The sequence below is a fragment of the Loxodonta africana genome, chromosome 16 (genome assembly GCF_030014295.1).
Source record: "Loxodonta africana isolate mLoxAfr1 chromosome 16, mLoxAfr1.hap2, whole genome shotgun sequence".
Taxonomy (NCBI): Eukaryota; Metazoa; Chordata; class Mammalia; order Proboscidea; family Elephantidae; genus Loxodonta; species Loxodonta africana.
The window spans coordinates 60,048,834-60,064,944 of NC_087357.1; the positions used below are offsets into that span (position 1 = coordinate 60,048,834).

General features: G+C 38.0%; 1 protein-coding gene across 1 annotated transcript in view; it reads right to left on the minus strand.

Moving 5' to 3' along the window:
- RTKN2 (rhotekin 2) overlaps positions 1 to 16,111 on the minus strand; it is an 88,180-nt gene that overhangs the window by 16,730 nt on the left and 55,339 nt on the right. The window contains exons 8-9 of the mRNA XM_003409284.3: positions 8,146 to 8,252; positions 7,069 to 7,200 (exon numbers count right to left, since the gene is read on the minus strand). Coding sequence (XP_003409332.2) covers positions 7,069 to 7,200; positions 8,146 to 8,252 — 239 coding nt within the window. The remainder of the gene's footprint in view (positions 1 to 7,068; positions 7,201 to 8,145; positions 8,253 to 16,111) is intronic.

Sequence of the window (16,111 nt, forward strand, 5' to 3'; positions counted from 1 at the left end):
TGCACTGAAGGCATTGGCAAAAACAAGGCTCTAGGAACTGACGGAATATCAATTGAGATATTTCAACAAATGGATACAACACTGACATGCTTACTCATTCATGCCAAGAAATTTGGGAAACAGCTGCCTGGCCAATGGACTGGAAAAAGATCTACGTTTGTGCCCATTCCAAAGAAAAGTGATCCAACAGAATGCAGAAATTATCAAACAATGCCATTAATATTATACACAAGTAAAATTTTGCTGAAGATCATTCAAAAGCACTTTTTTATTGCATTGGGCGAATCTGCTGCAAAAGACCTCTTTAAAGTGTTAAATAGCAAAGATGTCACCTTGAGAACAAGATGGGCCTGACCCAAGCCATAATATTTTCAAATGCCTCATATGCATGTGAAAGTTGGACAATGAATAAGGAAGACCGAGGAAGAATAGAAAAACATTAAGATGGCAGTATTGCAAAGTTGGAGAATGCAAGATTTTGTCATCAGCTTCACCTTTGGGATCAGCAATTATATTCCCAATGTTAACATTTACCTCAGGTTTTAATCTTAAAATTCTCTTCTGTACTTTAGAGAAAAGTCACGTACAATGGAAGAGATATTTATGTCATCAGTCCTCAGGGCCAAATACAGCCTACTTTGTCCCCAAGTCTAAGGCCAAGCCTATACAAATTACTAGATTAATCATTTTCCTGTGAATTTGTAATGGTCAATTGTGGAACAACCACAGGGATTTTGAACTGTACCAATTTCAGTCATCTTAATAATGGAATTGATTGACTACAGAATCCCATCAATTGCCTGGCCATCCGCCTTTATTACCACAGGAAAAACGAATCAATTGGAGAAAGGTCAATTCAGTCAGGCCATGTAAACACTGTTGCCACTTTTCTGGAAGGAAATCCTCATCATCAGACAGAAAAATACAGATGCACTAAGCTACAATAACACAGGAGTTTCATTATAACTGTCCTCTTAAATTTAAGTGGTAAAGTTAAACACAATGCCTAAGCCGTTGTCTATAGGTCAATTGTGGCTTCGGGTTCAGAATCTTATTTCAAAGCTACTTTTTACTTTCAAAACTCTGATTCAGACTAAGTATGGAGATACAAAAAGTCTAATTTTGTCCTCTAAGTACAGTCCAGGAATATGTCTCTGGGGAAATGGGAAAACAGCCCATGAATTTTTATCTTTTTTTCTACCCATTAGGAAAAGAGTGAGCTATGTAATTTTCCTTACCAGCTAGGCAAGTTCAATCTGATCTCTGAGTCTGTTTCATCACTTGTAAAATAAGAATAACATATTTGAAAAAGAGTTAACAACATACCTGGCTTGGCCCACCATAAATGGCTGAGAGAAGATGTAATGAATACTTTGAAAACTGTTTTCAAATAAATCGAATGATTTAAAAAATATCATTTGTTTAAATTACATTTTAATCTGGTTTATGGCTATCCATATTCCATGGTCTAATATGTAAGGGAAAAAAAGAAATAGGTAAGATTCACTTCTTATTATCTTGTTATCCAGTAAAAATCATGTTAGACATAATTACTTCTGTGGAACTCTTGCCAAAAATATTTAACCTGAATTCAGTGAAATGATTAGTCAAATCCCAGTTTGAGAACATTCTAGAAAGAAAACTGGCCTACATTTAACGAAGACGTCAATGTAATAAAAAGAGGCAATCCCTTTCACACACACACACAAAAAAATAGGCTTGTGTCTACATGTGTGGGAGTGTATTGTGAAGGGCCCAATTTAGATGAAAAGGAATTGAAAACATGATCCTTGATGGAGTCCTGCATCAAGTGATAAACAAAAAGTAGTAAGAACATTTTGAAGACAATTGGGGTGATCTGCTTTGTATATTAGATAATATTATCAATAAAATTCTTGAGTGTGATAATAATATTATGGTTACAAATGAAAATGTCTTTGTCTTTGGAAGAAATATGCCAAAATACTCAGAGGAGAAATACTACACTACTTGTAATTTACATTCAATTGGTTAAAAAAATTTTTTTTTTTTTAAACTATCTAGACAAAAAGCCAATGTGGCAAAATGCTAACAATAGCTAAAGAATCTAGGTGAAGGGTATATACCAAAAAAAACAAAACCTGTTGCTGTCAAGTCCATTCCGACTCAGAGAGACCCTATAGGACAGCATAGAACTGCCCCATAGGGTTTCGAAGGAGCACCTGGTGAATTTGAACTGCTTACCTTTTGGTTAGCAGCTATAGTATTTAACCACTACACCACCAAGGTTTCCTAAGGGTATACAGGTGTTCATTATTCTATTTCTTTTTAAACTTTTCTGTATGCTTCAAAGTTTTCAAAAGAAGACTAAGGCAGGGAAAGAGGGGAGAATAAACTACTGGATAATCAAAACAAAAAGTTAGGCAAGAAATAAAAAAAATTTCATTTTTCAATAAAATTATACATTTTAGGAACTTGATTTTCTAAACCAAAATAAAATAACTATGTTATAACATTACACCCCCATGTGTCAGTTTCTCAGTTTGTCATACTGTGGGGGCTTGTGTATTGCTGTGATGCTGGAAGCTATGCCACCGGTATTCAGATACCAGCAGGGTCACCCATGGAGGACAGGTTTCAGCTGAGCTTCCAGACTAAGACAGACTAGGAAGAAGGACCCGGCAGTCTACTTCGAAAAGCATTAGCCAGTGAAAACCTTATGAATAGCAGCAGAACATTGTCTGACACAGTGCTGGAAGATGAGCCCCCAGGTTGGAAGGCACTCAAAAGACGACTAGGGAAGAGCTGCCTCCTCAAAGTAGAGTCGACCTTAATGATGTGGATGGAGTAAAGCTTTCGGGACCTTCATTTACTGATGTAGCACGACTCAAAATGAGAAGAAACAGCTGCAAACATCCCTTAATAATCGGAACCTGGAATGTACGAAGTATGAATCTAGGAAAATTGGAAATCATCAAAAATGAAATGGAACACAGAAATATTGATATCCTAGGCATTAGTGAGCTGAAATGGAGTGGTATTGGCCATTTTGAATCGGACAATCATATAGTCTACTATGCTGGGAATGATGACTCGAAGAGGAATGGTGTTGCATTCAACGTCAAAAAGATTTTAAGATCTATCCTGAAGTACAACGCTGTCAGTGATAGGATAACATCCATATGCCTACAAGGAAGACCAGTTAATACGACTATTATTCAAATTTACACACCAACCACTAGGGCCAAAGATGAAGAAATAGAAAATTTTTATCAGCTGCTGCAGTCTGAAATTGATCGAGTGTGCAATCAAGATGCATTGATAATTACTGGTGATTGGAATGTGAAAGTTGGAAACAAAGAAGAAGGATCAGTAGTTGGAAAATATGGCCTTGGTGATAGAAACAATGCCAGAGATGGAATGATAGAATTTTGCAAGACCAACGACTTCTTCATTGCAAATAGCTTTTTTTCACCAACATAAATGGCGACTATACACATGGACCTCGCCAGATGGAACACACAGAAATCAAACTGACTACATCTGTGGAAAGAGATGATGGAAAACCTCAATATCATCAGTCAGAACAAGGCCAGGGGCCAACTGTGGAATGGACCATCAATTGCTCATATGCAAGTTCAAGGTGAAACTGAAGAAAATCAGAGCAAGTCCACGAGAGCCAAAATATGAACTTGAGTATATCCCGCCAGAATTTAAAGGCCATCTGAAGAACAGATTTGATCATTGCACACTAGTGACCAAAGACCAGATGAGTTGTGGAATGACATCAAGGACACCATCCATGAAGAAAGCAAGAGGTCAATGAAAAGACAAGAAAGAAAAGACCAAGATCGATGTCAGAGGAGACTCTGAAACTTGCTTTTGAGCATCGACCAGCTAAAGCAAAAGGAAGAATTGACGAAGTAAAAGAACTGAACAGAAGATTTCAAAGGGCCTCTCGAGAAGACAAAGTAAAGTATTATAATGACATGTGCAAAGAGCTGGAGATGGAAAACCAAAAGGGAAGAACATGCTCGGAGTTTCTCAAGCTGAAAGAACTGAAGAAAAAATTCAAGCCTCAAGCTGCAATAGTGAAGGATTCCATGGGAAAAATATTAAACGATGCAGGAAGCATCAAAAGAAGATGGAAGGAATACACAGAGTCATTATACCAACAAGAATTAGTCGATATTCAACCATTTCAAGAGGTGGCATATGATCAGGAACCGATGGTACTGAAGGAAGAAGTCCAAGCTGCTCTGAAGGCATTGGCGAAAAACAAGCCTCCAGGAAATGATGGAATATCAATTGAGATGTTTCAACAAACAGATGCAGCGCTGGAGGTGCTCACTCGTCTATGCCAAGAAATATGGAAGACAGCTTCCTGGCCAACTGATTGGAAAGAGATCCATATTTATCCCTATTCACAAGAAAGGTGATCCAAGCAAATGTGGAAATTATAGAACAATATCATTAACATCACACGCAAGCAAAAGTTTGCTGAAGATCATTCAAAAACGGCTGCAGCAGTATATCAACAGGGAACTGCCAGAAATTCAGGCTGGTTATAGAAGGGGACGTGGAACCAGGGATATCACTGCTGATGTCAGATGGATCCTGGCTGAAAGCAGAGAATACCAGAAGGATGTTTACCCGTGTTTTATTGACTATGCAAAGGCATTCGACTGTGTGAATCATAACAACCTATGGATAACACTGTGAAGAATGGGAAGTCCAGAACACTTAATTGTGCTCATGAGGAACCTTTACATAGATCAAGAGGCAGTTGTTCGGACAGAACAAGGGGATACTGATTGGTTTAAAGTCAGGAAAGGTGTGCGTCAGGGTTGTATTCTTTCACCACACCTATTCAATCTGTATGCTGAACAAATAATCTGAGAAGCTGGACTATATGAAGAAGAATGGGGCATCAGGATTGGAGGAAGACTCATTACCAACCTGTGTTATGCAGATGACACAACCTTGCTTGCTGAAAGTGAAGAGGACCTGAAGCACTTACTAATGAGGATCAAAGACCACAGCCTTCAGTATGGATTACACCTCAACATAAAGAAAACAACAGCCATGGAAGCAGCAGTCAAGAAATCAAAAGACGCATTGCATTGGGCAAATCTGCTGCAAAGGACCTCTTCAAAGCGTTGAAGAGCAAAGATATCACCCTGAAGACTAAGGTGAGCCTAACCCAAGCCATGGTATTTTCAATCACATCATATGCATGTGACAGCTGGACAATGAATAAGGAAGACGGAAGAAGAGTTGACGCTTTTCAATTGTGGTGTTGGCGAAGAATATTGAATATACCACGGACTGCCAAAAGAATGAACAAATCTTTCTTGGAAGAAGTGCGGCCAGAATGCTCCTTAGAGGCAAGGATGGCGAGACTGCGTCTTACATACTTTGGGCATGTTGTCAGGAGGGATCAGTCCCTGGAGAAGGACACCATGCTTGGCAGAGTACAGGGTCAGCGGAAAAGAGGAATACCCTCAACGAAGTGGATTGACACAGTGTCTGCAACAATGAGCTCAAGCATAACAACGATTGTAAGGATGGTGCAGGACCAGGCAGTGTTTCATTCTGTTGTGTACAGGGTCGCTGTGAGTCGAAACCGACTCGATGGCACCTAACAACAACAACATAACATTACAAACCAAAAACCAAACTCACTGCCATGGAGTTGAATTCTGACCCATAGCCACCCTAGAGGACAGAGTAGAACTGCCTTATAGGGTTTCCAAGGCTGTAAATCTTTACAGAAGCAGACTGCCGCATCTCTCTCCTGAGGAGCAGATGGTGGGTCTGAACTGTCAACCTTTTAGTTAGCAGCCAAGGGCTTAACCACCGTGCCACCAGGGCTTCTATGTTATAATATTAAGGTATTATTTATTTATGTTATTTAAGGGCAACACTAATTTTCCTGATACACAAAACAGATAAATTAGGTGGACATAATTGTATAATAAAAGATCTCGCTGACAGATTTCCTTTAAGTAACAAGTACTGGAATTTCTAAAAGCAGGACAGAAATAGACAAAAATGTTGTTGCTGGAAAAGACCATAGAAATTAACTCAAGTCCTCATAGGTTGGCAGACAGGTACCCACATGTTTTCAAGACTACAACTATTATGTAGAACGATACACAACTTAAAACTTCTTTAAAGGACACTTCAAATACAAGTAGAACATATACAGTTAAAAGATGTTAACCATGAGGTTCATATTTTATCAGACACTTCAATTTAACTACTGCAAAGGCAAGCAACGTAAACCAACCAGAATCAGTTAGGTGCAGTCCTCAGGCAGGAAACATGGTATCCAGCTCCAGAAATGCCATTAAAGTATTCTAGAGCAGGAATGCTATAAAAAGTCCGTGGGGGGTGGGGGTTGGGGGGGGAACCCTCTAATAAACCCTAGATTGGGATGAAAGATGAAGATAAATTTAGAAGAGTGGGATAAAAGAAAATAAGTGTGCCTTTGATGGACAGATTTTCTTACAGAGTTTCAGGTAGCCTCCTTTGTATCAAACCAGTACGTATATACTTGACAAGATTCTATAGGTGGGACAGCGCTACTTTTTAAATGCAGGGCAAGCACTCAACTATTCAACATGAACAGACCATCAGGCTTTCTTCTCCTGAGGGAAGGTTGGACAATTGCCCATCGATCCCATAAAAAATCAGAAAGTCTTGCTGTGGGTTCATTTGAATAGTAACTAAAAAGAACATGACTATAATGTGAACAATTTATATTTATATAATCTTGATTAAATTAGCCCATAAAAATGTAAAATGTTGTGTTAATGCAGTTACAGTCTTTGGTTTAAAAGCTATTTACTGGGATAGATTTGCCACTACTAAGTTTTCTTAGAAAATACGCAGTATTTCCTTTAACCAAGCAGCTCTGTAATGGAAAGAAAAACAGCAAGAACAGATTTGATTATCTGCATGAACTAAGCTATATTTAGCAATCATTCCCTTTTATTTATCAGATGGTAATGATGTAAATTGTATAGAAAAGGACAAACTTCATCAGATGTCATATTTTTATTTTTAAAATAGCACTTCATTTACCTTGTTAATGGGCACTACCAAGGTTGGTTCCACTTTAGCTTCAATTTCTTCTGGGGTATAAAAACAGTAGAGTTTACCCCCTCTCAAAACACAATATAACCTTCTCCAACTAATCAGACCTTCTACCATTTGCTGAAAAAGAAAAGCAATCAATAAACTACCAATTTTATCATTATTTATAATTTTAACACTAAATTCAACAAAATATTTAAATCTTCACAGTTAAATTCATTTCCAGACTTTTTAAAATGTGATAGAACTGCCTATGAATTTACTGTGCAATAAGACAACTGCCCCAAATCAGCGTAAGTTAATATCAGGGAAGTTTGCAATTCTCAAAAGCGTTAAGCAAAATGGAGGTAATAATTATCAAATAACTTTTACACACACAAAATCATAAATCAGTGCAATTTTGGAAAAGCTAGTCTATTAAAAATGAGTGCTTAGAATTCCATGGCAATTTATCAAGTGACTCGGGAAAATTACAAAAATAACCCTCAATGTTCAAAATATAATTTTCCCTTACTGTTCTCAGAACCCTGAAAAATGTTGACTATCATGTAAGAATGCAAATTTTCTTTCCTCCTAATGGAATCTTTCAGAAAAAGCTATTGATTTGTTGAAGCTTGTAATTAATTATTTACTGGCTATAAATAACTACGGTTATAAATAAATCAGCAGTAGGTGGCAGAGAGGCAGTTTCGGAAGCCCAGAGGGCTACACTGTGCCAAAAGCTGCCTGCCAGAAAGGCCTTTATGTAAAGGTGTGCTGCAGCTCCCATCAGTTTCCACGGGGAGTCCTTGGCTATGCTGATTGTGCTGTTACTGCTATTCATGCAGCAGGGAAACATGGAGACATGGTAACTCCTTAGCCATCAAAACCGCATTAGACCCCTCACCTTGTACCCTCTTCTGACTCCCAGACCCCTTACAGTCTATATATGATAACATTTAGAAAACAGACATCTAAAAAAGACTTCAAGAACTATTTCCCAATGTTAGAAGGCCAAACAACTGCCAGTATATTAACGTTTAAATATGAGTTACTATTATTGTAGGTTATTAAAAGTCCTCTAACCTGCTGATTAAGAAATCCTGCAAGTGCGTCCTCAGCCATGCAAGCTGGCTGGGCAACTAATCGGCAGCACATGTTGCCATATAAGGGAAGCCAAAAGGAAGATTCCTCTAATTAAAGGGGAGAGAAAAAAATCAAGTTACAAACATGTGTTTATTTAAGGTTATTATACATTTTAATTGCTTTTCACAAATTTTTTTTTTTTTTTGCTTTGTACGAGGACATATTTTTAAATTATTTTTATGTAAAAGTTCATCTTAAAATACCAGCACCGTATTTAATGAGAAAATCAAATAGGGGAACATAGAATGAAAAGGATAAAATTAAACTGATAGTTTATGGCATGCTATTACCTAGAAGAAGACATGAAACTTTTAGTTTCTTAATCTCTTTTTTGATCTTTAAGGATGTAATTAATCAAAGTAGTACACAATTTTACAGTAATAATTTAATAGATCTTTTTGGCCCTTCCCCTTCCCTGACCTCAGCTCTGCCATCCATGAAAAGCCGGACAGATTTGCACTTTAGAACCATGGTAGCCATGTAGCAAGTTACACATCTGGCAACAACTCAGGTGCGAGATGAAGACCTAAATAAGGGCTGTGGTGGAAGCAGAAATGAAGAGAAAGGGATACATTTGGGAGGTACTTAAAGAGCAAAATAGCAGGACTTTGTGTTAGGCAGGGTATAGTAAATGAAAGGAAGAGTGGAATTAAGGATGAAAGCAGCAGCAGGAAGAATTTTTGGGAGTGGGATGGAAATAATAAGATCAATTTTGGCTATGTTGAGTTTGAGCTGAGTTGTGAGACGCAGTCTTCAGCCATCAGGTGGAGCCCACCAAAATAAGCAGTTGTGCCAGGGGCTAGCGAGAAGCTACGGTGTGCCATAGCTGAGTGCTGGGGCAGGCAGGATGAGAGGAGTGAGTAAGAGGGCTGCTTTGCACAAGGTGTCAGAGCCTGAATGAGTCGACGAGGACAATTGCGGCCTATAATGGGGAGGTCTGTCCTGAGCAGGTAGAAGAGGGTATCACTGTAGAAGGGCAGCCTGCGTTAGGACATCAGAGCCCAAGGTGGGTGTCTATTCAGGGTGGGGGGGTAGCCTAAGGTGGGGAGTCAGGGCCCAAGCAGGGTAAGGAGGGTGTTTATGTGCAGGCGGCTGCCCCGTGTGAGGCATCAGAACCAAAGTACGGAGAGTTCCATGTATGGGGGGCAGCCCAGCCATGGGAATCGTGGGAGGCAGCCTAGCCATGGGAGTCATGAGAAGGCCATCCACATGTGGGGTGACTCAGTCCACTGTGTCAGAGCCCTGAGTTAAGTGAGAATGGCATTCAAGCAGAGGGGGAGTCTGAGGAAGGTGTCCACATGAGGTGAAAGTGAGAGCAGCCAGGCATGGGGACTTAGAGCCTAAGCAGGGCAAAGGGGGCAGCCCTGTGTAGGGGACGGTCTGATGTAGGCTGTCAGAGCCTGAGCAAGGTGAGGAGTTACACAAGGTTAGGGCAACCCAGAATGGGGAGTCAGAGCCCCAGCAGGAAGAGGAAAACACTCACGTGGAGGAGATGGACAACTGGCACTTGAGGGAGATTGATCAAAAAAGAAAATGTATTAAGGATATTAGAAGACAAGTTTCTCATTGTCAAGAGAAGGAGTTACAAATGATTAGAATAAACTTGGAGGTGTTGGTTTAGAACTGGATGTGCTGGTGTGAACTCATGGTTTTCAACAACATATAGAGCTATAGAAATAAATAGATATGGAATGTGTGTGTGTGTGTGTGTGTGTGCTTAGCTCTGTCCACTGAAACGATCTAGGAATAGCAATGCCCTAGTAGCAATGAGTTGGGGCTGTGGTGGTTCAGTGGTAGAATTCTAGCTCTCCATGTGGGGGACTCGGGTTCAATTCTTGGCCAGTGCACCTCATGTGTAGCCACCACACATCTGTCAAGTGAAGCTTGTATGTTGCTATGATGCTGAACAGGTTTCAGTGGAGTTTCCAGACAAGATGGATTTGGAAGAAAGGCCCAGAGACCTATTTCCAAAACTTAGCCAGTGAAAATTCTATGGATCATAACGGTCTGATCCACAACCAATCACGGGGATGGTGCAGAAACAGGCAGTGTTTCATCCTCTTGTGCATGGAGTCGCCATGAGTTGGGGGCCAACTCAATGACAGCTAACAACAATGAGTATATCTAAATCCGGGAGCCCCAGTGGCACAATGGCTAAGGATTCAGCTGCTAATCAAAAGGTTGGCAGTTCAAATCCACCAGGTGCTCCTTAGAAACCCTATGGCTCAGTTCTACTCTGTCCTATAGGATCGCTATGAGTCAGAATTGACTCGATGACGATGGGTTTATACCTAAAGCCCATATGCTGTCTTCTAAATTAAATTCTCCACTAAAAATAACCAGGATTCCTTGGAGAAATGGCTGATTTCAGGGCAGGGACACAGATAGTACATAATGAGCCTGGAATATCTGGCTATGCCATAAAGCAAGGAAGTGCCCAAAGAATTATGGGGACACATCAAAAAGACACAGAAGCCATAATGAATGTGCTCCTACTGGCCAAACTGGGGACAATATAAACCTCAAGACAAATAATAATATTAACAGGCTATGAACTACTGAATAAATATAGAAAAATGAGTCCATTCTGATATAAATAAATCAATGAGTAAACTGAAAGTCTAATAACAGATGGAATACTTACATAGTACCCCTCCAACACACACAGACGTCAGAAATTAATTACAAAGGGAAAAGGAGTAACTTCACAGTAGAGAAGCTTGGCAGACATCACCTTGATCAAGTGATCAAAGTGAACATAATCAGTAATGGAGCAAATAGGAATTATGTGCCATCTGATAGACATATAACTTCTGAACACAGCCTTGCTTTGGTAATACACCTGCCAAAGATGCATATCCTGAATCTACTACTGAGAAAACGTCAGACAAGCCCAAATGGAGGAACCTTCTACAAAATAACTGACTATAATCTCTAAAAATGCCAAGGTAGTGAAAGTCAAGGAGAGACCATTGCAGATAAAAGGAAACGAAAGAGGCATGATAACTAAATGCAATGCATGATTCTGCACGGGATCCTTTTGCCATAAACGACGTTATGGGGACAATGGGGGACACTTGAATGGAGTCTGAGGATTAGATGGTAGTAACATTTCAGTATCATTTCCAGGTTTGGATAGTTGTATTGCGGTGATGTAGCAGAATGTCCTGTTAGTAGGAAATACATACTAACATATTTGAACGTAATGCATCACCATGTACGCAACCTGTTCTCCCTGTTTGTTAGGAGTGCCTATAAAATGGCTAGCCATTCACTCTGAGTATTATTACTTTTTTTTTTTTAGTAAAAATACAGTTATTAGCTATACGAATGCAAAGTAGCCAAGGCTTGGTACATCAGTTAAAGACAAAAGAACAGCTATCTAAATGAACAGTACAAAGTAAAACAAAAAAGATTTTATCAACTTATATACCCAACATTCTACTGTAGAACAGCACACAAATTTTCTTGACTATTCAATCTTTTTTTTTTTTTTTAATTAATACCTTATTAAAGCTTTTAGCTTTTAGAAATGGAGGGTTTGACTTGGGAGAAATAGATTCATATAATTAATATAGGCAGTGGTTCCAAAACACAGAGATAAATAAATAAGAATCTCTTTCAGAGAATAGGCAGGATCTGAAATAAAAATTCTAATAAAAGCATGCATCTGAGTAATACATCTGAAATCAACTTTCTGATTTATGAATGGCTTATGTTCTACATATATGTAAACTAGTTGTTTTTAAGTTAGAATGCACTTCCTAAAGTAATAGAATCATAAATGATGATTAAATTCTCAGGTAAGTCCATAAAAATTGGGCAATTAATAACATATCTGGAACCTAAATACCACGTGTAACAATTTGTTTCTCAGACAAAATAAGTTCAGATTTCATTGTACACCAAGAAAAACAATTACTTTCTGATAGGGATATTGGATTTAGAACTCCTTGCTCCACAGCTCTCTTGCCACATACCCTGCAATCACCTGTTGCTTCTAATCTAGGTTTCTTTACAACTCGGGACCACTGTGGAATAACATGCAGGGTCATAGGTTCTTCTTTATACTCTGGGGCAAGAATTATGGCATCTCGGCCAGTCACTTAACCTATCTGAGTATCAATTCCTCATTTTTAAAATACCACCTCATCCTAGTTAGGGGAATTGTTGTGAAAATCACATGAGATAATGTGTTTATGACATTTATCATTGGGTCTGAGATAGAAAAGATGTTTTCCATAATTTCAAATCTAGGGTAGTCTGACTCCCAAAACCATGCCCTTTCCATTTTTCAGTGCTGCCTTTAAGTCTTTGTACAGCATATTATCAAAATACTTAATTCTTCTTTTCTAACCTGGGAAAGTGTTAGGGCCCGATGAAACAGGAAGCGAAAGAGAATTTTGACTTTCATTACTTGAAGATTTTATGTAATTCATCCGTATTTTCAAATGGGTAACAAGGAGTTTAAAAAGGACAACAACAATGAAAAACAGGCAGGAAAAAGAAGCCAGATAACATCTCAGTTCCATGTGAGGCAGCCCTTCATCATGTGGTTTCATTATCTTATAAAAAGTATAAAAATTTCTTGACGCCAAATATAAACTGTAAGATATCATTTTAGCTGTTTCTTTCACCTAGCAAGAACAATAAAACCGAGTTATAATTTAAAAAAATTTTGCATCTTGTCTTGATTCTACAGTATTGAGAGAAGTACTGGTATCACAGTGGTTAAGAGCTCGGCTGCTAATGACAAGGTCAGAGTTCAAATCCACCAGCCACTCCTTGGAACCCTATGGGGCAGTTCTACTGTGTCCTATAAGGTCGCTGTGAGTCAGAATCGACTTGATGGCAATGGGTATGGTACGGTATAGTAGTTAGGAGACATTGGTATAAATCTATTTGGTAAGCCTAGCATGTTAACATACAGATTTACATTAATGGATAAATTAGGGGGTGAGTTTTTTTCTTTATATAATTTTGTTTCTTTTTAATAACAGGCTTTCTTCTTTTTCAAGGTACAATTAATTTTTAAGACATCAATTTACACACACACTTCCTGGAATATGCCTATCACATAAAAAAGAGTTAAGCACAGAGGTTGGTGTTCCTTAAAATCTGTTCTGTGGAACCTATAAGTGCCAATGTCAAGTAAGTTTGGTACCAGTTTTAGGTTTTGTTGTTTGAAGCATAAGTCTGAGAAAAAGTCAAACTACCTCTTACCTTTAGATTAATAAGTATGATTAAAGTTTCTAAGATGAGAAAAAAATGTGTAACGTCAATTAGAACAAGGAAAAATTGAAATGATAAAAGTAATCGGTCTTTGAAAAAGAACCGCAGAATTGGGCGGACAAATAGCAGAGAGTGTGATGGTAGATTTAAACCAAATATTTAACTATTTGACATTAAATGTAAAAGAATAAAATGCCACAGTAAAAAAAGAAGGAAGGAGGATGTCAAAAGGATAAAAATAAAAATCCAGTATAATGCTCCCCCACGAACTGTATTGGTGAAGAATATTGAGGATACCATGGACTGCCAAAAGAACGAACAAATCTGTCTTTGAAGAAGTATACCCAGAACGCTCCTTAGAAGCAAGGATGGCTAGACGGCATCTTATGTACTTTGGACATGTTGTCAGGAGGGATCCTGGGAAAAGGACATCATCGTTGGTAAAGTACAGGGTCAGCAGAAAAGAGGAAGACCCTCAGTGAGGTGGATTGACACAGTGGCTGCAACAATGGGCTGAAGCATAACAATTGTAAGGATGGTGCAGGACCAGGCAGTGTTTCGTTCTGCGGTACACAGGGTTGCTATGAGTTGGAACCGACTTGACAGCACCTAAAAACAGCAACGATATAATGCTACTTGAACAGGCATGTCTATAACTTAAAAATAAGTACAGGTCGGGGTAAAATAACAGAAGAAAATACACAATTCAAATTCTTTGCATTAAACAGCAAAGCTTCAAGTTATAAAAATAAATGAACAGAACAATGAGAACTAGAAAACCCACAATCATAGTAGGAGACTTTATCACACCCTCCAACAATGGGTTTTTTGCTCAGTAATGCAGAATATGTAGACTGTAATCACTAAGAACAGAAACTTGAACAGTATTCCTAACAAATAATTAGTATACACAGAACGCATTACTGAATAATTTCAAAAATATATTCTTTTCAAAGATAAATGGCACATTTATAAAAACTGGCCATATACTGAGCCATAATACAGTCTCTACAGATTTCAGAGGTCTGAAATAATAAAGTATGTGATTTGACCACAATGCTTAAATTAAGCTAGAAAACTGTATGATACTACATTTTGTAAATTAGAAAATATATTTTAAAATAGCTCAAGATTTAAATCACGATAGAAATTAGAAAATATTCTAAAGTAGAAAAACATTATGTATCACAACTTTGGGAATACAGCAATATTTACAGGATAAACACAGCGGTATTTATAGGAAAATTTATAAATTTAAATGCACATATTAATATTAGACAAGAAAGGCTGAAAATCAACAAGCTAAGCATCAACTCAAGAAGACAGAAAAAGTATCATGAGATATAATTCAAAAAAGTAAAAGGAAAGAAATAAGAAATTAAATAAATTTTAAAAAATTAATGGAATAGTAAAAAAGCTTATAACAGAAAATTTTTTAAAAGTCCAAGGAAGGTTCTTTGAAAAGATTAATAAAATTGACAAACATCTGGCAAGAATGATTAAAACAACAACAACAACAAACAAACAAAAAACATTCACAGAAGGCACAAAAAGTTAATACCAGGAATTGAAAAGGCAGGCCGGAGGGGCGTCACCACACATGCATGCTGCAGAAATTCAATAGGTATGAACATATCATGAAGAATTTAATGCTACTAAATTCAAATTTTACATCAAATGGATACATATCTAGAAAAATAAAACTTACTGAAATGGACTCAAGAAGAAACAGAAAACCTGAAGTTTCCTTTAACTTTTGAAAATAATAGAATCAGAATAAGAGATAGTGATATAATCATACAATGAAATAATATAAGCAGTGAAAATGCATACATAATGATGAACAGAAAAAGCAAGTCATTAAGAAGACATAATGTGATTCCATTAAGTTCAAACCAGGCAAAACTAAGCTATATCATTTAGGGAAGCCATAGGTGGTAGAAACCCTGGTGGCGTGGTGGGTAAGTGCTATGGCTACTAACCAAAAGGTTGGCAGTTCAAATCCACTAGGGGCTCCTTGGAAACTCTATGGGGCAGTTCTACCCTGTCCTGTAGGGTTACTATGAGTTGGAATTGACTCGATGGCAACGGGTAATGGGACATAGGTGGTAAAACCACAAAGAGAGTGCAACGAAACAAATACCATAAAAGATGACACAAATTTACCCCTAGGTTAAGAGAATCTCTGGTGGTGCAGTGGTTAAGTGCTTAGCTGCCAAAAAGTTGGTGGTTTGAACCCACCAGCTGCTCCGCAAGAGAAAGATGTGGCAGTCGGCTCCTGCAAAGATTACAGCCTTGGAATTCCTGTGGCACAGTTCTACTCTGTCCTATAGGGTCACTGTGTGTTGGAATTGACTTGACATTAACATGTTTGGCATGGGTTTTAGTGTTGGTGATGATATATTTCTTGATGTGGGAGGCAGTTACACAACTATTCATCTCCTAATTATTTGTTAAACTGAACATTTACATTTTATGGACTTCTCTCTATTTTTAACTTCCATTGTGAAATTAAAAAAATATACTGTTGTAAAACCATCAATCTCATCAGTACGGAGCCACCAATATTTACAAAGTTAAAGTAGCACAAGGTAGTGAGTGCACTTACCACATAATTTACATATTCAGAAAACAAAAATGTAAATCCAAATCACCTTTCCAAAATACTGTATTT